Source organism: Perca flavescens, chromosome 16, assembly GCF_004354835.1.
Source record: "Perca flavescens isolate YP-PL-M2 chromosome 16, PFLA_1.0, whole genome shotgun sequence".
NCBI classification, from domain to species: Eukaryota; Metazoa; Chordata; class Actinopteri; order Perciformes; family Percidae; genus Perca; species Perca flavescens.
In genome coordinates this window covers 14,255,001-14,278,383 of record NC_041346.1, presented here as the reverse complement: position 1 = coordinate 14,278,383, position 23,383 = coordinate 14,255,001, and the positions used below count along the sequence as shown (strand labels likewise).

General features: G+C 40.2%; 1 protein-coding gene across 2 annotated transcripts in view; it reads left to right on the top strand.

The window, feature by feature from the left end:
- The first annotated feature begins 6,534 nt into the window (after nucleotides 1-6,534).
- The window catches only part of mmp17a (matrix metallopeptidase 17a), a 75,277-nt gene continuing 58,428 nt past the window's right edge, over nucleotides 6,535-23,383 (top strand). Inside the window, exons 1-2 of one of the 2 annotated variants that reach the window (XM_028601881.1) lie at nucleotides 6,535-6,692; nucleotides 6,787-7,039. In XM_028601881.1, the coding sequence (XP_028457682.1) occupies nucleotides 6,905-7,039 (135 nt within the window). In that variant the 5' untranslated portion in view covers nucleotides 6,535-6,692; nucleotides 6,787-6,904. Of the gene's footprint in view, nucleotides 7,040-23,383 lie in introns of both variants that reach the window. The other variant, XM_028601880.1, reaches the window with a different exon arrangement.

The window sequence follows — 23,383 nt, the reverse complement described above, 5'->3', positions numbered from 1 at the left end:
AGACATCTTACAAGAATCCTGCCGTATGTGGTCAAAGATGTTTTTCCAGTCATGTTGATCCCTATAAATCCCCTAGCTGTGCTTTTGGTAAACTGAAAATAGTTGTGATACTGACTATAGGCTTATATAAGGTAGTGTTTTTCCAATAACAGCTATCAAACTGCCACTTTAAGTATCATAGTAACGTAGGATCTGCCAATAATGTTTCCTCTATATTCTCAAAAGGATGAGAGCACAGTTAGAGCCTCTAATCTTTGGAACAGTCTGCATATCTTAAAGCCAAATTTAAGATCTTAAATCCATACCAGTTTTTACTTGTAAATCCTTGTTAAATACTTTCCTTTGGGAGCAAAGAGGCCCAGAGATAAATTGGCTCGGTCGCGATCGTGGGCGGGAAGCTGGTGCTGGTTCAGATCCTTGTAGCTGCAGTGACTCCTCACACTGGGTGGTTATTGCACTGCATGGCAACATGCCTTTGACCTGATCCATTTTAATGTGTACTGTTTGTTGCTGAATCTGTTTTTGATGTCCCTTTGCAGTGTTATAGTATACTGGAGATCGGTCTTGGTCTCAAGACCCCTTTTCAAGGTTTTGGTTGCAGGGATATCACTTAATTGTCTGATTTATGTGTAAACATCATTAAATGCAACCAATAACTTGACTCATTTCTAATTTGAAATGTGTTACTGTTAACCCCTTCTCCCTGCCCCCTTAACATGCACACCTAAGAAAGTGAATGAAAAGGGAGACAGGAGAAGAAGCTCTTGCTGTCTGGGAGATGTCAGCCAAATCATTGATAATAAACTTTGGCTACCTAAACCATACAGAGTTTATTTGCAAACAACATCTAAAGATTCTGCAATGTAATGCTGACTGAGACAGCTGGGACCACCTCAAATTATTATCGCCACTTAGAAAGGAAGGTAAGCAAAGCTAGCTAGCTAACGTTATAAATTTGCCTCTGTACTCTTCAGAAATCTCTCCATACTGTATGTTTCAGTGATTTACAGTAGTTTGAGTTAGTGTGGGACTCACACTGGTCTGGTCTTGGTCTTCACGTGGTCTCAACCCCTCAAAGTGTTAGTCTTGTCTCGGTCTCGATGCACTCTGGTCTTGGTGATGAATTGGTCTCGATTTAGGGGTCTTTGATGCTGCTTTGATGATAATGATAATTATGATTAATATACAGAAACACAGTTTTCCAGAGAAAGTTAATGAAACACAGCATATTTTAATAGTACAAACATATGGATTTCAACTTTCAAAGATTGTGCAGCATGTATAATAGAAAATAAATAAATTCAAAGCTACATCACGACTAAAAGTGGAACACACACACAAAGTAGATAAGACCGAGATTAATTAATGTCATGTTGGTTTTAAGACCACAATGTTAACTTGACTAATGGCAAAGTCCATTAAGTAGAGCTGACAGTGTGAATACAAAATACATGAAGTATGAATTGTGTTATTAACAATTGCAAACACTGTCTCAAACATCATCAGCCACACAAAAACATTGATACCACTATTCTATGATACTACATGACATAATTCGATGGTATGGAAAGATATTTGACAATATTCATTTATCCTCAGGATTTTAACCTCAGCAGTACAAGAGGTCTGAGGCCAACTTGGCAACAAATACTACAATAAATATTAAAATGCATGTGTTATAATGGCAGCCAACAAGCTCAATTCAGTCCATGTCCACACTGGGCAATGGGTTTTCTTATAATGCTACTGACCAAAGAAAATGAGCTACATTTATCTGGAAAATACTATCAGGTAAAATGTGTACAGAAGACTTGAGATGAGTAAATGGATGTTTTGACTTTTTGTTAAAACTGAATGACTGAAGCTTCTTTTTGCCAGCAGACACAATATTCAGATGCTACAATTATCGTAATGTAGTGGCTATAGGACAAGTCTCACTGGGACTGGAGGCCGTAAAGTTGAGAAATTTTAAAGCAACACCAAAGATTCTTTTGTACCTCAAAATAATGTTTCCAAAATCGTTTCAGTGGTTCATCGACTCATAACAGGGTGAACGGCACTTCTGCATTTGCTTTTCGGCCCTCTATCGGCTATAACCACACTACGCAAGTTTGCCAGATCGGGTAGCGGATCTGTAGTTCGAATGAGACATACGACAGCGGTAATGGACAATTCCGTTTCCAACCTGTAGGGGGACCGAAGAGGAAAAGTGCTTTGTTGTTGCTTTAAGACTTCACCACTAAGACAGCAAGACTTAAAGGTGCAGTAAGTAAGACTTATGAAAGTAACGTTCTGTCATATTTGCTGAAACTGACCATATGTTCCAGTAGAACTACATGAAGCAGGTAATTAAAAAAGGGGGGAGGGGCTTAGGAGACCGTTTTGAGCTTCAGAAGAAACGGGGGAGGGACTGAGAAGTTTTCGGAGTTAAAATTTTTTGGCTAAGTCCTGGATCTTCACAATCCTACCTACAGCACCTTTAAAGCTGCTGAAAAGATAACATATTTTCAATGTCTTTTTTTTCTTCTAAAACCAGTGATGAACGACTACTGTAATGGATCTGAATAAAAAATGAAACCAGCAAAGAAAGTATGTATGGCCTTTTGTGGATTGACTGACTGATGGATCCTCAAATATTCTCAAATTAGCCAGTGAATATTGATAATTATTAACTTAAAATATACAGCCTAAATAAATAAATACATCTCTACTCAGAGGAGACAAAAAGTGGGACAGAGTTGTATTAGCATTAACTCCCAGTGTTTTCCTCATTGTAATGTTTTCCTGCAGATTATTTCTGCAGTTCATCAAATTGCATGCTTTCTGTAATGTTTTCTAAGATGTGGTAAATATAGAAGTGTAATGTGGGTTACTAAATCTTTGCATTTCAGAGACATATGCACTTTCTTCACTTCAAGAAGAGAGCCTCTGTTGATAGATATATTTAATTGGGTGTCATTCATCCCTCAGTGTTTCCCAACACATTTCTGAAAGGCTCCTGGACTTTAATAGCACAACACATCCACATCATGTAGCACCAGTTGTCTAAACATAGCATTGGGAAAAAAGAATAACCATTAAATATTACATTGTATGTTTGAAATAGAAATGCGGTAGTTCCAGCAGTAGATCAACTGGATAAGCTTAATTTGTGTATGTGGGTGCTCGTGCCCATGCACTCATTATTTCTTTGCAGTCGAGTTATGAGGCTGTGGTACAATAAAGGAGAGCTGTGAATCAGTAGTGACAGTGCACTGAGGTTAAGGAGACTGTCAGTCAAAGCAGACACAGAACAGTTAAGATGCTCGCACATGGGTGCCTGCATGTGAGTGGGCACCAAGGTGTGTGCGTGCGTCTGCATTATGATTCAAGAGTTAAATGGATAATTCACCTTGGTGTTGTGGAGGCAGTTAAGAGTGATTCTGGACAGTGCTAACAATAATGTTTTACTGTTTAAAATTCCTACTGGAAAATGTTCTTTTTACGTGCACTCTTCAAAGGAAGGTCTGGGTGAGGTGGTGCAGGGTTGTCTACAGGTCAGCACTGCTAGAACTAATAAGGATTTTAGAGTCCGGTTTGAGGACATTTTGTGAGGGTGGATAATTGGCATATTGGGGGCTTGAACTTGGTTCCCCCAGTTGAAGGATCTGACTTGTCATTAGGCTATGATGTTCTAAGTTTCAAAAACTGAGAAAATAAAACGTAATTGCTAGTTGTTCAAGGTCTCTCAACTTTAGATTTTTAATTGAAAGCGGGCCTCCTTTGACTTCAATTATTTTAAATGAGGATTTGATGGTGTTTATTTAACCTTGGGCATGGCAACCATCCGTGTAGGTGAATCATATCCAGGGAACAAAACTCACACCACTGAGCAAAACTGTTTGTCTTTGGATTGAAAAAAATAGTAACAGCAGTAACAGCAATAGCAGCAGTTAATAATCATTGATGCATTTTAATGTATCTATTCTCCAGCACCATTGACTGCTTTATCTTTTTGATGAATCATGATTAAAGGACAAGGGGATTAAATAAAAGGCACCCCAAGCCGAATTCAAATTCTCTCACAGCTGTTTAAATAAAGTCAGACAAAAACCTCAAAAGTAGCCTACTGGAAGTTTGAAAATCGAACTTCAAAATAAAAGCATAAGAAAACAGGTGCAGGTGGCTCTAAATGGAGGGGGCCAGTTGGTAGAGGCCTATATCGCTTACACATGGAAATGTGGTTATTATACAGTACAGGGTGGACATATAAGTAAATGAATAAACAAAAGGCGGCTGCATTACAGTAACATGTTTGTGAGCATGATCAAGAAAATGTAGTCTGCATATACAGTATTTATGTGTTGGTCAGATTGTATTAGTGTTTTTTTAGAAGCTATCTGCTGTAGTTATGGCTGATACTGGGGCAGGGCCATCACATAAAAAAAAGAAATTAAACGTAGAACAACTAAAAGCTAAACGTGAGAGTGACAGATGATGGGCAAAAACCCGAGTCAAACTTGGTCGGGCTTTCAACAGATGGAGACAATTACGGGATTGTAAATTATTCAAAACCAACACCAATTTGGCCCTCAGGTATGTAATATGTCTATTTCATTCATAAAATAACTTTACAATGTGCAATGTGGTTGTACGTCAGTAGCCTATATTAAATAATGTCCTTCTTCCATTTAGCACCCGGTTGTTATTTTCGTTTCAGTCCATGTTTGTGTTGGCCTACTATTTCCTTTACCCTTGTCCCCCTGTACCTGTGTAAAGCGTCCGTGGGTTTCACGCAATGCGCTATATTAATCTAAGTTATCATTACGTTGGTTGCTACAACAATCTCTTAATGCTTTGGCTCATGACACAGTGATAGTGATAAAGTTACCTGGTTTAGCTCATGATAGGTTAAGTTACCGTATGCAACACTTGAAATGCAACGATGCATCTGTAATGTATTCTCTTATTGTAAAGAATGATTTTCTGTCTGAGCAAAACAGTCGTTCCAGATATACTGTATGACCTTCCAGCAACTCTAATACAGTGGGTAATACACATAGACAGTAAAACAAATGGACAATGTGACGCCGTTGTTTTCTATGGAGACCAGTGACGTATATTAGAAGCACTTTTCCGGTGAGCGCTGAGCGTTACTGCGCAGCCTCGAACTGAGCTTGACGATGTAGATATGACGTGAGCAACCTGTCTGAAAGTTGGAAGTCTTCTGGTAGCTGTGCCAAGAAAAAACTCAATCATTCCCAATCTTGCAGAGACGGAGAGCGCAGGTATATGTAAAGAGATAACATAGGCACAGGCTAATTATTGCTAACTAAAATGCTAGTTAACATTAGTAATTTAACTTAAACAGCTAATGTAAGTACAAACTGCCTGCGAGCTTCTCCTGTACTGTACGGTAATAGACCTTTTTCACAGCAGACATTTTGACTTGTCTTAGTAGGAAAATCCCAGCTGAAATTGATAACCTTAACGATGGCTCAATTCCATCAAGTCTCCCAGTAAACTATTTCAGTGAGTCAGCATGCACAATACCAGGGCCTCTCCTAAGTGGAATGCAGCCATCATTAATGGTTTTGAATACTCCTGTGCTTTTCTTACTATGACATGTCAACATGTCTGCTGTGAAAAAGGTCTATTCCTCTACTATGCGACAGTAAGTTGTGTGGTTATGACACAATCATTAGCCTATTTTTCAAAAACATCTGCTACGGAGCCATAACTTGAGATACAAGATAGTGGAGCCTTTTATACATTGTTGTGTTTCTTTAGAAATAAACAATGGACAAATAAAGTCTTTAAACACTTGACGTCAAAATGAATGGCAGTCAGTGGAATGCTAACGGTGGGTGAGTGCTAGGTAGCATCAAAATGGCGCCATAGGAGGTACGCCTTGTGACAGCTGGCTTACCCCCTTGGTAATACAGCACTGTACAGAAAAGACCTTTACGACAGCAGGTGTGGTAAAAACACTACCGATTTTGTCCAAAGCGGCCGCTAGAATCAACACAAACTGAAAGTTACAACTAGTCACTTTAAACAATAAAACCCAACTAACTGAATTAGACTATTTAATTAACTTAATTGAGTTTATACATCTTAAGAGTAGTGCCTATCACAAGTTATTACAGCCCCGGAGATATGTTATCAAATTGTTTATATTGAGAACCAACAACCTTAATGTAGCCTAGGTTTTTAATTTACAGTAATATGAAACTGTGAAAAGCAGTAAATACTCGTAGTCTTACTACTGCAATCAACACATGTTTGGTAGGCTATAAATCCAGTAGGTTTACACACCAATTCAACAGCTCTGAAAACTGTAATTATATCTATCAATTATTTTAGCATAAACTTTAATAACTATCAACATTGGTCAAAATTAGTATTAGGCTATATTTGGGATTACTCATGCTAGAAGCTTTATCAGAGATCTTATTATCTTATTTGCTCAAATCCAGCAATAAGGATTTTATTTTGGGAATTGTCTCCGGAAGTGTAACAGGTTATTGTGGCTGGCTTGGGGTTGATCTCTGCTGCTCGCGACACAACCGCGCGCAGCTGCTTTCACTTCCCAGCGCTCGAGACGCTTCGACGGAGAGAGCAGCTCGCGCTTCTTTGCTCCAGGCGTATTACCTCTGATGGACTTGAGATAAGACAAGACTACGCAGTTTGTCTCTGTTTATGACCACTTAGTTAAGTTCCGAGTTTAGTTTTGCTGGACATAAACTGCTCTAATGTTTTTAACCGAACCCGTTTTAATGTGTTTCATGTGTTTGCGCTCAACAGTGAGGTAGACTTATATTCGGGAACATTTTACAGGAGTGTCGGCGTGTGATTTATCCCGTGGATGCTGCTGTCGGGGTCGGTGTCTGAGCCCTGCAGGATCAGCCTGTCATAGGGCATCATGGTTTCTCTGGTTCTTCACAAGTGGATGAGGAATACTTCACCGGAGATGCTGCTGTTGGTGCCGATATTGTGGCTTTTACCTCTGACCGGAGCGGCTCCGTCTCAGACTACCGAGCAGCTGGACATGGGGGTTGTAAGTGTTCTATATCCTTTCTACCTACTTTTGGAGAACGGGGGTGGGGGTCTAAAGTTTTATAGCACCAGTGAATGTGGGGTGTGTTTTTTTTTTCTTCTATCATACCCTGACGTGAGTGTGGGGCCGTGAAGTGGCAGGTTCTTCTCTCCTTTCCTACTTGGGCTACTCTTGAACGTCCAAGAAAGAGCAAGTGCTGTCTTCTCCGAATACTTGCTCTGAATTTTAACACCGCTCTGCAGTCCAATGCACGAGGCAGAGTGGCGGTACACACTGCATGATGAAACATCTATAGGCTATGTGTATCGGAACTTCATTTACCTGATCAGAAATCACCACGTTCCAAACATACTGTTGCCTATATTAAGAAAATATTATATAATCAATGTGTTAGCCAAATTGCCTGTAATAAATCAATGTAGGCCTAGCCTATAGGACGGGATTAGCCTTGGCGTTATATCGACCTCTTAGTATGCTGACATAGTGTGCTAATAAGATAACTGGAGCTCACTGGGACAGATAGACCTATGAGGCGTTATAGGTTATTCTATTCGCTTGTAACAGATCACCCCCAGAGTAGTCAGTGGCTATACATCATCCTCACCACAGTCCCACAGCATGTGGCATACAGTCAAGACTGAGGTTAAGGGAGCAATGCACAGGATAGACTGATGTGTGTAAGTGTATACTGTATGTGTGTGTGTTTATTCTTGCCCGTTATCTAGATACAGTATGCTCTATGTAAAATATGTGATTATTCAAAATTCCCTTTGAAAAAGCTGTAGTTCTTAGCTTGTATAGAGGATTATCATCTTCATAGTTTCATCTTCATTGAAGTTGCATTTTCCTACATGTTCCACTCCTCAGGGCAACATCTGTTTTTGTTGCTGCTCATCCCAACTTCTGTCACACTTTCTTTTAGCACTCAAACTCTTCTTTCTGAAAAAAAAAACCCACGCTTGGGGATTACGGTTTTCTTAACAAAGACTAAAACATGAGCACTAAAATAGATCAGTTTCTATTTATTTACTTTACTGTATAGTTTTTTTCACCCACCTTCAGGCTGTGTACCGTATCTTTTTTGACTCACTACTTTTACCCACACACCTAACACAACAAAAGCTTTAGTTGTGAGATTGTATGGACCATCATTTTTTATTTAGACTGTGTGTGTGGGCGAGACAGAGAGAATGTCAACTTAGATGAAGTTTGTACAGAAGTTACATGATCTAAAAAAAAAAAAAAATGTTTGTATAATAAAAGAACACACACAATATGCCCAGTAAGCTTACATTAACCACGTTTTATGTCAGTGGGCCTCATTGCTGAGGCGGATGCCAACAACCCTGACATTAGGACACGATGTGTTGAACCTTTCGCTCTGAATCAATTTCTGGTTTTCCAAAAGGTCAGTTTGGCCACACATGGCAGGACTTTCATCACAACCTGCTCACACTTCTTCCTTACTGTGTAGCTTTGGCCACAAACAACCAAAGCCTTGAAACAGGCTATTACTAAACAGAATAGCCCTCCTAACCGTTTTGTTTTCCAGTTGCAACATAATTCTGCTGCTCACTGTGAGCCCTAGCCATGTTTTCCAGCTTAATTTGACCATTTGGGGATTGAATGTTGCTGGAATCAATTTATCATTTTCTATTAATAAAAAAAGGCTTGTTTTCTGTTAGTTTACTTCTAGTGTGCATTGCCAGACCTTCCTCCACAGCACTGCGGAGGAAGGTCTGGTTAGTCCACACAACATTCTGGGATGGGAGAAAAACATGCTCTGGTTTATTGGCATTTCTTTTAACCAATCACAATCATCTTTGGCAGCGCTAAGCACTGGACGGAGCAACGGTGCCTCTGCAAAATAGCCTCAGGAAGGAACTTGTTTTGGTGGAACCCGTGTGCGTAGGGAGGCGAGCTCTGGAATTGAAATGGCTGTTGAGTGTGTGAATTTTACTCACAAAGAAAAAGATAAACATAATTTGATTCACGGTTCTAGCTTGAAGGATGTATGTCGAATTGACCGGAGTTTAGAATGCCAACAGAAATAAAGCGAAAGCTGAGGGACATCCAGCCGAAAATAAGGGACATCCAGCGGCACCGGAACAATCCCGTAAATGAAACATCGTAGATATAGAATAGGTAACTTCTGTTTTCTTTCTTTCTCTTAAGCACACGCATAACTTTGCATCTCTTTCACTCTGAGATAATTAGTACAGTAGCAAAGCAGAGGGGTAAGTTGAGGATTAATATGTAAGTCTAACTGAAAGTTAAAAAAATGTCTGTAGTCGGTTCGATTAATCGATGTCAGTGTCCTCCTGATCAGCCAATAATAATTATTGGCCGCTAATACCTTTCTTCTTTATTTGTAGATTTTACTAAACATAACCGGTTTTACTGTTGTACAGTAATTCTTGCACAAACCTCTTTTTCTTTTTCTTTTCTGGAAAATTGGGCAGACTATAACACTACAAACCCAGCGGTATCAGCAGATGAAAGGCTGTGGTAACAGCAGCGATTTTCCTCTGTTCGCCATGGCAGAGAAAATAATACTCAAGGTGGAAGCTTCCCTACATTTCTAGATAGAGCTGTATGACAAGCTCAGTCCAAAGTGGCGCTGCAAGTCTCTGTGCAGCCGGCAGTCTGAGGGCCATTACTCTTGTTTTGATGTCTTTGATGCCCTGTCCCACTTCATGTGCCGGTAAACGCAAAGCAATACTGCCAGTCCAGTGTCGGATTCAGACCCGATAATGTCCACGTTTGTTCTTTGGACCTAGAGGCACTAAATACGTCTCTTGTTGGAGGTCACACAGTTAGTTCATGCAATAAAAGTTACCATTTCCTTGATGTTGAGCCTCTTTTCCCAACTTAATTCTGCTGAAGAAACCCTTTCAAATGATAAATTCTCACTTTGGCTGTAAAGTTAGCAGCAAGTGTTACTATGGGCTTTTTTTTTTTACAAGGCTGATAAATGTCCTGAGCGCTGTCATCTCCCCCTTCCACCATGATTCCAACTTCAAGAAACGCACTGTAGGCTACGCAGTGCGCCCATGCGGCAACTTCAGGAGACTCTGATGAAGCTGGGAACACGCGGTTTCCACACCGTGGTAATCCACCGTGATAATATTATTTTAAATGAAAACGATAATTGTTCAATCATCAACATTTTTATCGTGGTTTACCGTTACAGGTAATCGTTCCATCCCTACTATGTTTTTTTAGTTTCTTTTTTTTGTAGAAGAAGAGCAGCTTTAGTGACCACGTCACATAGAAGAAGATATTCTTCTATAGCACTACAGTATCTTTATCACTGTGTCCACACACTTTGAAAAATAGGAGCATCTGTGCTGACCCTAAAAAGCAAAATGTAGGGACTTCCTGTGCCTAGAAAACACAAAGACATGAAAGTGCCTTTCAAGTGTATTGTTTTGAACCCAGCTTGACCACTTCTTAGGAGCAAGTAGGTGAATGATCTTCATATTTCTATTTTTATAGGATATCTTTGTAGAAGCTCCTGGGGAACTGTCCTCCTGCCTGCTGTTTCAGTGGAAGTAGAGAGCAAAAAGTCAAAATCGTAAAGTTATTGCACTAAAATAAGTGATCATACCGTACGCAGAAAAAGCACCGTTAGAGGGGAAAGCATGTGTGAAGTTGTGGAAGAGGATAAACCGGATGAAGGGGGGAATAATATAATTTAGACATACACTGTTCTCAATTACGTGTGCTATAACGGGGTTTTCCTGCTTTATTCATTGTAAAAACAGAAATTCTCATGTTTGATCACCGATAGCAAAGACACTTTATCTACACAATATAATCTAACTGCAGCTCCTAGTTCGTCATGAAAGACTGAGAGTATCAGTGTAGACAGCTCCGATCATGATTACTTGGCCAATGACTGATTTCTTGTCACTGGAGTGCAACAGGGAGCCACGTCACACACAGAGAGCATCATTCTGCGCCACTGGAAGGGCTGGAAAGTACAGATATGATCAGGTGTGTGTGTGTGTGTGTGTGTGTGTGTGTGTGTGTGTGTGTGTGTGTGTGTGTGTGTGTGTGTGTGTGTGTGTGTGTGTGTGTGTGTGTGTGTGTGTGTGTGTGTGTGTGTGTGTGTGTGTGTGTGTGTGTGTGTGTGTGTGTGTGTGTGTGTGTGCATAACTGCTATTCACTCAGGACTTGAAACACCTAAAACAACCATCTAACTGCAAAACAATCCAGGCAGTCCCATTTTCCCTTTATTTCAGTGATGCTCCATCATTTGGCATTTAGTTGAGATTGTGAATCTTGTTGTGCGTGTCTTCATCACAACCACACACAGAGTCCTTAAGTAAGTGAACCGCACACTCCGAGATCAGAGGTATTCATTTTGCTAGCATTGCTGCTATCCAGGTTGATATATCACTTTATAGCACCGATTTTCAATTTCAGCACCTGAGGGAACTAAGTCATAGCTAAAACGTTTTCTGCTCATTGTATTATGTTTCTCGTAAGGCATATTTTCTTCACTGAGATGGAACCGCCCAGCTTCCCAAAGGAACTATTCACCTGAACATTCAGGGCTTCCCTTCTGATAAGCGAGAGTGATTCTGAACAGATTAGCAGATGATAAATTGCCTATATTACTGTACATCCAGCCACCTGTGGAATTTTAGACATTAACGTCGCACGGCCACTAGTCATGCACAAATTTCAAGACTGTGTAAGGGTGTGTGCCCCCGGAAGTGCAACCACACCTCGCCAGTCAATTTCTCACTCTTGTTTTGCCGTTTAATTTCTTCATTGAGAACACCATCTGGCATTCTGGCGAATTCCTCTGGAGCGGTAGGCTCGCTCCTTCTGCTCCCCTATCTCTACCACTTACTCTCGTTCCCTGCTAGATATCAAAATGATGAGTTCTTTAAGAAAAGCAATGTAAAACAGACATTGTTTTCCGGAATATGTGGTGGGAAGATAAGGTTTAAAAAGAGTCCCACCAGGATACTTTTTGTGATAATTCCAACCCAATATTCCTCAATTTGTACTGGCTTTTCTAATATAATTCTGATGCAATTTACAATCCTTTTGGGTTATTTTGCCCGGTTCCAAATTGCAAGGTTGCTGAAAAGACAATGAAGATGGGGCTCACTAATACCCATAGTATGTTTAGTAATTAGGTCATTGGTGTCTTAAGAGAGCCACAACAATGACTCAAAGAGCATTCAGCACCAAAATAAAACCCTAGCTTTAAACATGCTCATGGAAGACCTCCTCTCACTCACTGCTGTGTGAATCCCGACACTTCATGTACCATTAATCCTCCACCTGACAATGGTTCAGGAATTTTTTTGTGTGAAACATAAGATGGGAATATGTTCATTTTAATCATTCCGTTTTTCTTCTGAAGGGTATAATAGGGAAATCATTTCATTTGCAAGCCCCACTACAACAGTACCACCACCCTCATTAGTACCGTGTTTGCCTGCAATGTGTGTACATTTCTTCCATTTTACTCCTGCACTTCACAGAGGAGGCTTTCTTTCTACTGGCACATCATGGTTGTTCCGATTACATCCAGGGGCCCACGGATAGAGGAGACTCCAAAAGTAAACAGGATGCAGTAACAGTCACGGGGAAGATGATGGAGGGATTTCTACGCTGAAATTACAAAGTGTCAAATAAGCAAAATCATGTGCTTGATAAAGAGGAAGAAGATGTTTCAGCCAAAATATGAAATGTTTTGTCTTAGATTTTTGGTTATTATAGTGATTGATTGATTAGGTATGCAGGGATGTTAAACCACACCAGAGAAACACTATGGATGCAGGTTTCCGTGTGAATCTGTTATTACACTCTCAGCCTACATCATAAGGATACTTTTAGCACCGCTGTCCCACTTCCATCAAGCTGTGTGACCTTCTGTCTGTAGAAATGCACCGTGGGACTCAAATTCAGGGCGAGGCGATTATTTCAGGAACAATCTCATGTGGGAGATGACTTGAATGTTGTAGAGAGTATATCTCTCCATAAAGATTGACAGAGAGTGATTGTTAAGCAGCATGTAATATACAGTATAATGCATTCTCAGGCAACTTCTCAGGCAGAGGGAGGCCAGTTCTTCAACCTGCTCATATCCAATCTCTCACCTCAGCTTTGTTAGGCGTAAAAGTTCTCCAGAGACATGCAAGTTTCTGAGGAGAATGTCAGTATTACTGTACTGAGTTTTTGATTTCCTCAGAAACCAATTCAACATGGGTCTCCAGAGGCCTGACACCTTGTTGGCCGCCACTGTAGCATGGCGGTTTGGGACTGATGCGAGGCAGCTACAAGACGTCTGCGTGACCCTTTCAGACAATGACAACACATCGATTTCCAGATCAAGTTTGACAGCATGAATTCAGAACTTGATTTACTGTAGGCAGTCCTCATGTTGACTTAGGAGAAGATCAATATAGGATTGCAAAATAAGACTTTTGGCCACATACTCTCATCTTCAAATTGAAGTAAAGCAGTTTGAGGCCTGAAGAACCATCAGCAGGTCAACAGAATATTGATGTATAAAGTACACGTACACATAAAAAACATGCATACACTACAGTATGTCCCACACCTGAACTGGTATTTCAAAAATTGCAGTTTCCCCCCCTGTGTGCATGGGCTTCTTAATTTTTTTTTTCATTTTTGTAAAGCATGCAAACTCACCATTGGTAGGGCTCAATCCGAGGGGCGGGATAAATGGTTTTCTTTCAAATTCCATCTGCACTCGTGGCCAACCAGAGCAATGCTAGTTGATAGATTCAACTTTTTCCATATCCGGTCAGCAAAACATTTTCCTTTTTTAAGAATGACTTCAGTGCCGTTTTTTGTTCTTTTTTCAAAGAAAAGCTTAACTCCAAGTCTTCCAGAGTCGCGGCCAAAGCCGATTCAAAAGACCGCTGTTCGCCAGCAGCGGCAGCCATCTTCTTTGTTTTCAAGTAGCAGGGAATTCACGCGGAACCGTTGCAACTCTGCTGTCATTATGTTAAGCCCGCCCACAGACTCTATACACGATGTGATTGGCCTGAGCAGAATTTGGTTTTTCCAGCTTGCAAGCCAACGGAGAGTTGCTTGACGCAGTGCAGTAATATTTTTTTTTGCACTGGGTGCAGGTCCGAACACCCCCCCCCCCCCTCCCCCCATGAAACGGGACTGACACTTTGCTGCAACACAAACAAATATATTTATTCAACTCTATTCACACACACGAGGCATATTTTCATTTGCCTCATTTGTTTTGATTTAACTGTATTTTTTTGAGTTACTATCATAGACTGTTAATATATGGTTACTATATAGGCCAACTTTGATCTTGACATATAGGCTAAGCATTCTGTAGCAAATAACAATAAACCCACTATTAATTACATTATCTTAATGCAGTGTAACTACTTCAGCATGTAATATAATGCACCTAAAATACAAACGTGAGCAATGGCTATTATAACAGCCACTTGCAATTTAGCTACCAGGTAAAGAATACAAACACGAAAATCACCAGTTAAGTTAATTTAAATTTGTATGACCAGGCTTAAATGAACTGACAACATAAGTTATACGACTTACAGTTCTCAAGGACGTACACACACGATCTCAACTGGTTTATCATCCGGACAGCGTCTCTTTTTCCTTTCTCCCTTTTTCTGCCGAGTGAGTGCGCTATTCTCCGACATGCACTCTAACAATGCAGCCCTATTTCTGATACCGTGGGGTTGCAGAAATGTTGCCGTGGGGGGCCGCCATGGTCAAATCAACATAGAGGAAACACTGCTTGACGACCCTGGCTTCAAATTACATTTGCTGCCGCTAAGGTGCGTCTAGATTTCTAGGCTAACTCTATTACTGAGTCTGCTAGAAACAAGATCATTACCTTTCTGACATGTGATGACGTCGACTGACATACAGTATGAGCCAATGATAGTGTGCAGGTGCTGCATATGTGATGGATGAATGCGTTAGTGACACTATGGGCTCTTTTTAAGTCACGCAAGCACAACAACGAGCACAATAGTGTGGGGGTCTTGGGCACATGGGACTGTGTGGGCATCTCAAAAAGTGCAAAAGGGCTATATAAACGAATATGTGTTGTATGCATGCGATTTGATAAAGAAGTAAACAATTGTGCATAATGGCACTGCGACACAGTCGGAGGCTGCGGATTTATCACATATAACTGTCCTGCTTACTTCAGATCACTGCAGGGATTTAATGAACTGAACAACAAGGTTGTCGAGCACAGTGTAAAGCAGCTGTAAATAATAGATACTGCACGAACCACCTATATTAAAGGTCCCATGGCATGCTGCTCTTTGGATGCTTTTATATAGGCCAAGTGGTCCCCTAATACTGTATCTGAAGTCTCTTTCCCGAAATTCCGCCTTGGTGCAGAATTACAGCCACTAGAGCCAGTCCCACAATGAGCTTTCCTTAGGATGTGCCATTTCTGTGTCCATAGCTTTAAATGCTATTGAGGAGGAGAGATGGGGGAGCAAGGTGGAGGGTGGGGGTGTGGCCTTGACCAACTGCCACTTTGCTTGTTTGCAAGGTATGATGTCTCTCTCTCTCTCTCTCTCTCTCTCTCTCTCTCTCTCTCTCTCTGTCTCTCTCTCTCTCTCTCTCTCTCTCTCTCTCTCTCTCATGGGTGGGCCAAATTCTCTGGGCAGGCAAAGCAGAGAAAGGGGAGGTAACTTGCTCCTTATGACCTCATAAGGAGCAAGATTCCAGATCGGCCCATCTGAGCTTTCATTTTCTCAAAGGCAGAGCAGGATACCCAGGGCTCGGTTTACACCTATCGCCATTTCTAGCTACTCGGGGACCATAGGCAGGCTGGGGGAACTAATATTAATGTTAAAAAACCTCATAAAGTGAAATTTTCACGCCATGGGACCTTTAACTTATAAATGAATGCATACTGATTTACCAACATTGTTGCTTTAACCACATTCTATTTTTATTTAAATGCATCTAGTTGTTGAAGATTGTCTAATTAAAGTAGCTTAATTACATTTTAAGTATTATTTTGGTTATTTCTGCGCATTTGCTGCAGTGGCGTAGTCAGAAATATTAATTTAGATAGGCATGTGGATGTAATGTGTGCAAGAACCAAAGTGACCTATATATCAACCATCACATTTTTTTTAAGATCTCATTAAAACATTATATAGAGTTTGTGCCTACTATACATTGTATATCGATCGCAGCCTACTGGTTTTGTTTACTGTTGCTTAGCAACGTGCGATAATAAGGTGGCAGAGGCGAGCTGCAACATTATTATTTGTATTTATTTAATGCTGCAATGATGCTGCAATGATTTCCCCAATAACATTATAGCACAACTGTTGTATAAAAGCAATGTCAAACCTGGAGTTGTGGCAAGTGCAATGGTCTACTCACTGAACATCTGCAACATTACATGCAACTACATCACCTCAGATTCTCCAATAGCAAGGGTAACCACACAACCATATGTTTTTAGGCTAAGCCTATAAGCTGTTTGTACGATGCAACTACATGGTGTAAACAAACTGACAGCGTGCAAGATCAACTAAATGGAGTTTAATTTATAAACTATCATTACATTCATAAATCTCCAGCCAAGAAAACCCTAGGCTACACCAGCAGGTCCCATTTTAAAAAAAAAAAAAAAAAAAAAAAAGGAAGTGCTACCATCAAAAAGCACATTAGTATGACTTAAATGTGTCCGCAAACTATAGGAGCAGTGTAAGCTACATACAACAGCAACACAGTGCAAGACCACAGTGCGTGGTTTTGAACAATGAAATGATGTAATCATAATCCAAAGTGTCTGGAAGCTCCTTTTTCAAATGAAAGAATAGATAAGTGGTTAAGTCGGCCTGTGAGCATATTTGTTGCTTGTTTTGATCCAGTTAACAGTTGAAAACAAGAACTCAACTGTGCAGCTTGTTATCAGACAACTAATGGGTGCCCAAAGTAAACTGTTCGTATTTGGAAAAATGTCTTTTGTACACAGGAGTTGAGAACCTCGATTAGTGAGTCAGCGACTCAGCGCAGGGCAACTTGGCAAAGAGTTTAAATGAGCGGACACAACTGGCCGGTCTGGCCTGCCTCCAACACTGGCTCAGAAGGTACAACATGGCACAGATGGATCTTATTATACATCCATGGCTAGGATGGATGGCATGGGAAGGGTCTCTGTCCATTAGAGCCTATTTTTCCAATTAATTTCAGTAGTGCATGCAATAATATTAAGACTTTTTTTTTTTCATTTGCAGGTAACTCAAACATTTTTTATGAGTGTGTAACCATAATTTTTAGATGGAACAGGCACACCCATGCCTAAACGCGGGATTAGCTGCAAGTAATGTAGTTTGATTCTTGTTTACAAAAATCACCTTTTGGTGACCAGATTGACTTATAAGCATCAGAAACACACGTGGTTCTGAGAAGTGTCATCTCAGTGCAACATGTCCCAGGGGTGGTGTGCGACTTTTAACAAGAGTTCAATATGTTTCTCTACTGGGGAGTTTTGCCGATCCAAACAACACACAGACAGAGATTTGTTTTTTAAAACAAACTTTTGCAGCAACTCAGCAGTCTTATCTGGTTACTTCAATCCTAAATTTCATCAGGAGTTTTTGGTGGTAAGGTGGAATCATAAATCTATACTACAACATAGGGATGAGCCAAACGCAATCTTTAAATTAAATCCACTACAAACAAAGGAAACCACAACGCAAACACAAATAAAAGGCTCTCTCCCATGCATAAAGTTCCCTTTTTGTTTCTCCGATGATTTTGGTGGCAACGGGTAGAAGTAGCGCTGCTTCCCTAACGTGTAGTAACTTGCAGCGTATAATAAAATGAGAGGCTTGACTAAAGGAGGGGTGACGCACCCAATTTCTACTGAAATGACTCTTTGAGCTGCCTCATTTGAATGAAGCACCCACCCACCTGTTTGCGCCTCTCCTCCCACCTGTGTACCATGCGCTCAGATCTGGGAAAAGCCAATTTTAAGGTCAGGACAAGGGCCGCCACGATAATCGGGCCCTATGGGTGTTACAACTACAGCCATACTGGTGGTTGAGTTAGCCAATGCAATTCTGTGAAATTGTGTTTCATCGAGAGACTGGAAAAGCTCGTAGAGGCATTTTATATGCAAACAGCCTGTGTGCACATAGGCCCCTTTTCCCAATGATTAAGATTTATTTTAAAACAACCATGCACATGCATGGCTTTATAATTTTGACAACAATAATGTGTTAATCCTGTCTACATGGAGTAGGAAGCAAATGTTAGAGTAGGGGAGTGTACAGAAGTAATGGACCGAACTGTGTAAGCAGTTGAGCAGGAATTACGGTTTTCCCCAGCTGCATATGATTCTCTCTTCCTGGTTTCATGACTTACTGTAACTGTCGGTTAGAAACAAGCTGGCCCTCTCTCAGGCTCCCCATGTAGAAAACCCCAAATCAACTCCATGTGGCAGTCCTATTTTAACTGAAGCATCCCGGCCCCTTCTAGTCATATACCCGATCGAGGTTTTGGTCAAAGCTATTCAAAGGACTGACCAGATCTTGTAATTATGGTGGTTTCTGGATTTGTGCTGCTTTCCTGTTAAAGTTAAAGGAACACGCCGACTTATTGGGAATTTAGCTTATTCACTGTAACCCCCAGAGTTAGACAAGTCGATACATACCCTTCTCATCTCCGTGCGTGCTGTAACGCAGCCTGACGGTTCCAGCATTAGCTTAGCCCAGCACAGATCCTTCAGGTAACTGGTTCCAACTAGCCTACTGCTCCGAATTGTGACAAAAGTGACAAAATAACGCCAACATGTTCCTATTTACATGTTGTGATTTGTAGAGTCACAGCGTGTACAAAAAACAACGTAACATGAGACACAGCCATCTTCTAACAGTAAACAAACCGGGAACTATATTTTCAGACAGGCTTGCTGCAAGCATATCACTCCGCCCAAGTACTATATTCTTCCGCCTGAGAATATAGTTCCCGGTTTGTTTACAGTTAGAAGACGGCTGTGTCTCATGTTATGTTGTTTTTTGTACACGCTGTGACTCTATAAATCACAACATGTAAAAAGGAACATGTTGGTGTTATTTTGTTTATTCGGAGCAGTAGGATTACTGGAACCATTCACCTGCATGTTCTGTGCTGGCCTGATGCCGCTGGAGCCGTCAGACAGCATTACAGCACGCACGGAGATGAGAAGGGTATGTATTGATTTGTCTAACTCTGGGGGTTACGGTGAATAAGCTAAATTCTCAATAAGTCGGTGTGTTCCTTTTTAAAATAATTCAAAGGGCCCGCCAACTGAACTGGAGGAAACCTCAAAGCAACAACAGAGCTCCTTTTGAAGTTTGTAATTAAGAACTGGAATAAATAAAGTATGTATGTATGGGTGTTTGTATACAAATGCGTACAAGATGCATACTGATTTCCGCCGACATTGGCACAGGAGTGATGGGCATTGCAGGCTTTTAGTGTATTTCATATCAAAGTAAAGGACAGTTGTGTGCAAAACAAGGGGGAAAAACACTTCGTAATGAAGTGCTCGATGGGTCCCTCAGAATTCAATTTCAGTACAGTATGCACTCAAGATGAAGGCCCATTTGTCTGTATATCTAAGTGAAATGAAGACAGAGTGAGAAAGACAGGCAGAGACACAAATTGCAACATTGTGAGGCCTTGGTTGTTTGGCCAATGTCTGTAAGTAATGTGTTTATTAGAATTATGATAAAAGCTTGGATGCATTAAGCATTAAGGCATACAATTCAGACTTTGCTACTGAGAGCAAAATCTCTTTGTTCCAACGCACATACACAGCCCCATTAATTTGGAGAGTGACTGTTAACATTCAAGATTGTATCTTGAGGTGGCCATTAACTCAGCAACTATTCATTGCCTAATTAGGTATTTGCAGTGCTTTTTCTCTCTCCAGCCCATGGGAAACAAACAAAAGAGTTGTTTCTCAGTATGCCTCTCCCTAAGTGACAATTAAACTAATTACATATCCTCCACAAAAGAACAAGTTATTTAGTGATCACACTGTTTTCCCAAGTACTGTAAACTCTACGAATTAAGTAGAAGAAATGTCATCAAAGTTCAGGATCATGGCTTAAGAACAGAAGTTAGCTCAGAGCAGGTCACCCGCATAAACACATTGCATAAGCAACATAGATTCCTGTTTGACCTTGATCAATTATCAATAAATTGATGATTACACTAGAGTAAAATAGCAACACTGGAAGTGATCTCAGAGTGCTCGCAAAAATTTGAATGGATTTGGCTGAGCTGTTCTTAAGTTTCCCCTATAATCTGGAACCATCCTCGAGTTCTCGGACTGGTCTCGGATTTGAGTAACACATCTCTCAGTTGCATATTTCGAACGATGGGAAAAATAATAGATTCCATGTTGTGATTCTATTTTGATTGATTGGTGCATCGGTGCAGAAAACTGCTCAATCTGAATTCAAAGGGCTGCCAGAGCCTCGACTGTCCGGGTAAACAGCTGACCACTCTCCTCTGTCTGTCTGTTTATTTTAATACACCATGATGTAGTCATGTTTAACTGATATGATGTAACAAATGTGATATTAATTAAGCACAGCCATTGATCTTGTTTAATTTAATTAACTGTTCCTGAGAAGTGTTTTATGGCTCTTCCGAAGACTTATTTGTTTTTATTATCCTCACTGACAAAAACATCACTCTGTGCATAGGCATTATGGATATGGTTTTAATTCAGCTTATATTAATTAAAGAATGTTTCAAGATAAATGAACACTTCATTGTTATTTATTTTGATGTCTTTTAATATAGGCCTAGTTGGACTAAACCTATTCAGAGACTCATACTGCTCCTGTTTCTCACACTGAGGTTTTTTTTGACTGAATTCAAATTTAAGGCTACTACAGGACAGAGTTTACAGCCAAGTCTTTCTGAGTTTGAGCTGTCATTCTGGATTTTCCATCAATCCAATTGGACACATTTTGGATTTTACACATTGATAGGGGGGGAAAAGGGAGCTGGATAAGAGCCATACGGTATGCAAAGTGGGTCATGGAAAGATAAAATATTTTAGCAACACAGCTAACATTCACATTGCACATTTCCAACTGGAGCTGGATGCATTGTTGATGCCAAGCAGAGAACCCTGGAGCAAGACGTGTCAAAGCAGCATACATTTCTTTTGTCTATTTGGGAATTCACACTGTTGGAGAATATACGGACTTCCCCACGCATGCACCACAAAGTTGGCTTTTGCTGTGTTTTTTAATCGCATCACCGTGAATTGGTACACTGGTCCTTTCACAATAAATCTGAGCATTTAACACAGGCCGTGGCTGCACATTGATTTTATTTTTGATGCTGACATTTATTAAAACTTGTATATGCTAAACAAATCCTTGAATCTGACAGCCTGTCTGTAATCCATTGTTCCTTTGACACTCACATTCATTATCATTGGCACAGAATTGGAGCTACACTCTGTGAGTAAATATTACACAGTGGCCTGTGCAGCTCTGTGTTCAGAGTAGAGAGTCTGCAGCGAGGCAGTAGAAGTGACAAGACCAACAGATGTAAGCACACGATAGAATATGTAGCATTCTATCAAGAGAGTTTTTTTTTTAGGATTTGTATAGTTAGCCGGCTCTGTGAATGCAGGCCCAGGGAGCTACAGTATACAGCGGTTATTTGATTAAACTCACTGATCAAATCAAATTTTAGAGACATCTAGTGCTGCATTCTAATGATTATTTAATACTCAAAATGGATTTTTCATCCAATTAGACTGGCTGTGATGTGTCCAAAAAAAACAACCGGACTTATGGTCATTGCAACTCCAGGAGCCTAAGGTGTTGTTTTACTTATTTTGTCTGAACGGAGGGATTCCGTTTTTAATGATCTAAGATAAAGAGAGGCTGTGCATCAGAGAGGCTGGAACCTATAAATGTTGGGCATTTTTAATGATAAACTACTAAAAATAAGTAAAAAAGTTGATTCATTTTCCCTCAGCCAACTAACCGCTCAATCGACCAATCATTTCAAAGACAACATGTCTTGGATTCCTGTCTATGCTGGAAACTGTTGTCTGTATCAAAGTGGGGTTGTTGGAGTGCATTGCAACTTCTAATGGATTTTTTTTATTAATGTTAGAATGAAGCTGCAGAACTGCAGAACCTACCAGATAATCTTTATGACTGTTCTCGCTTAAAGCTGCTCTATTGTTTTGAAGTAGTGCTGATGTAATGTAAACTAAAAGTCTGTAGCTCCACAACCTCTGCTATACTCCTTAGACTTATATGTTTCTCCCTGCTCCTATCTAGTGGTCTTATCAGTTTTGTCAGCAGGATAAAAATATGTTCATTATCCCAGGACTGTAGGGCTTTCCCTCTTCTTTATCTGGCTTTCCCCATCTTTGTTCCATGAACACAGGCTCAGTCTAAATCATTACTTCTTTTTTTATCCCCTGTGCATTTGTAAAGCAGATTTGACTAGATAAGGAATTTGTGCCTAAGGTTGTAATAGGACACTGTTCTGTTAGTTTCTTTCTGTACAGTATATGTATATGTACTTGCTTATGCATGTATTGTAGTTGTTGATTGGCGGGTTGGTTGTTTAGTTGGTTTAGTTTGGACTGTCTTTGTGGCCTTTTTTGCCTTGGTTCATTTACTATTATTTGATTGTTATAGTTTGGCAGCCTTTTACAGGTTTTTTTTGGTTTCTAGTGACAATAATCAGCAGGGATGTTACTACAAGATGTAATTGATCATTAAAGTGCCAATATGATATGTGTTGTGATTTTTGTAAGTAGTATAGTTTCATCACATTGCGGGATTCTTTTGTGTGATTTTTGGTGATGTGTTTTGCTATTGGACTTGGTTGAGTTACTGTCAGTGATTTTCGATCTGTAATTACATTTTAAGAAATAGAAAAGTAGAGTGAAAATATCTTTTTGATTTGATTTAACCTGGAAAGTTCCATCTCTGTTGGTGTACATTCACGTTTAAATGTGTTATTTCAGCTGTGCATTTTTAGTGCTGTTTTACCCTCTACAAAAATCATAAAAAACAACAGTTATTGAACTGAAATACTTTTTTTTCCACAACCACCACACTGTCTTGAGTGTAACATGAGCTCCACTTGGATTTCTTTTCTAGTACTGACTAGAATTCTCCTGGTATACAGTTTCCCACTTAGCAATGCAGCTGGACTGTGCTATGCTCGACAATCACCTTACTACCATGTAGCATCACAGCTTTTATCCACAGGAGGTGAGTTGGAAACACACACACACACACACACACACACATATATATATATATACAC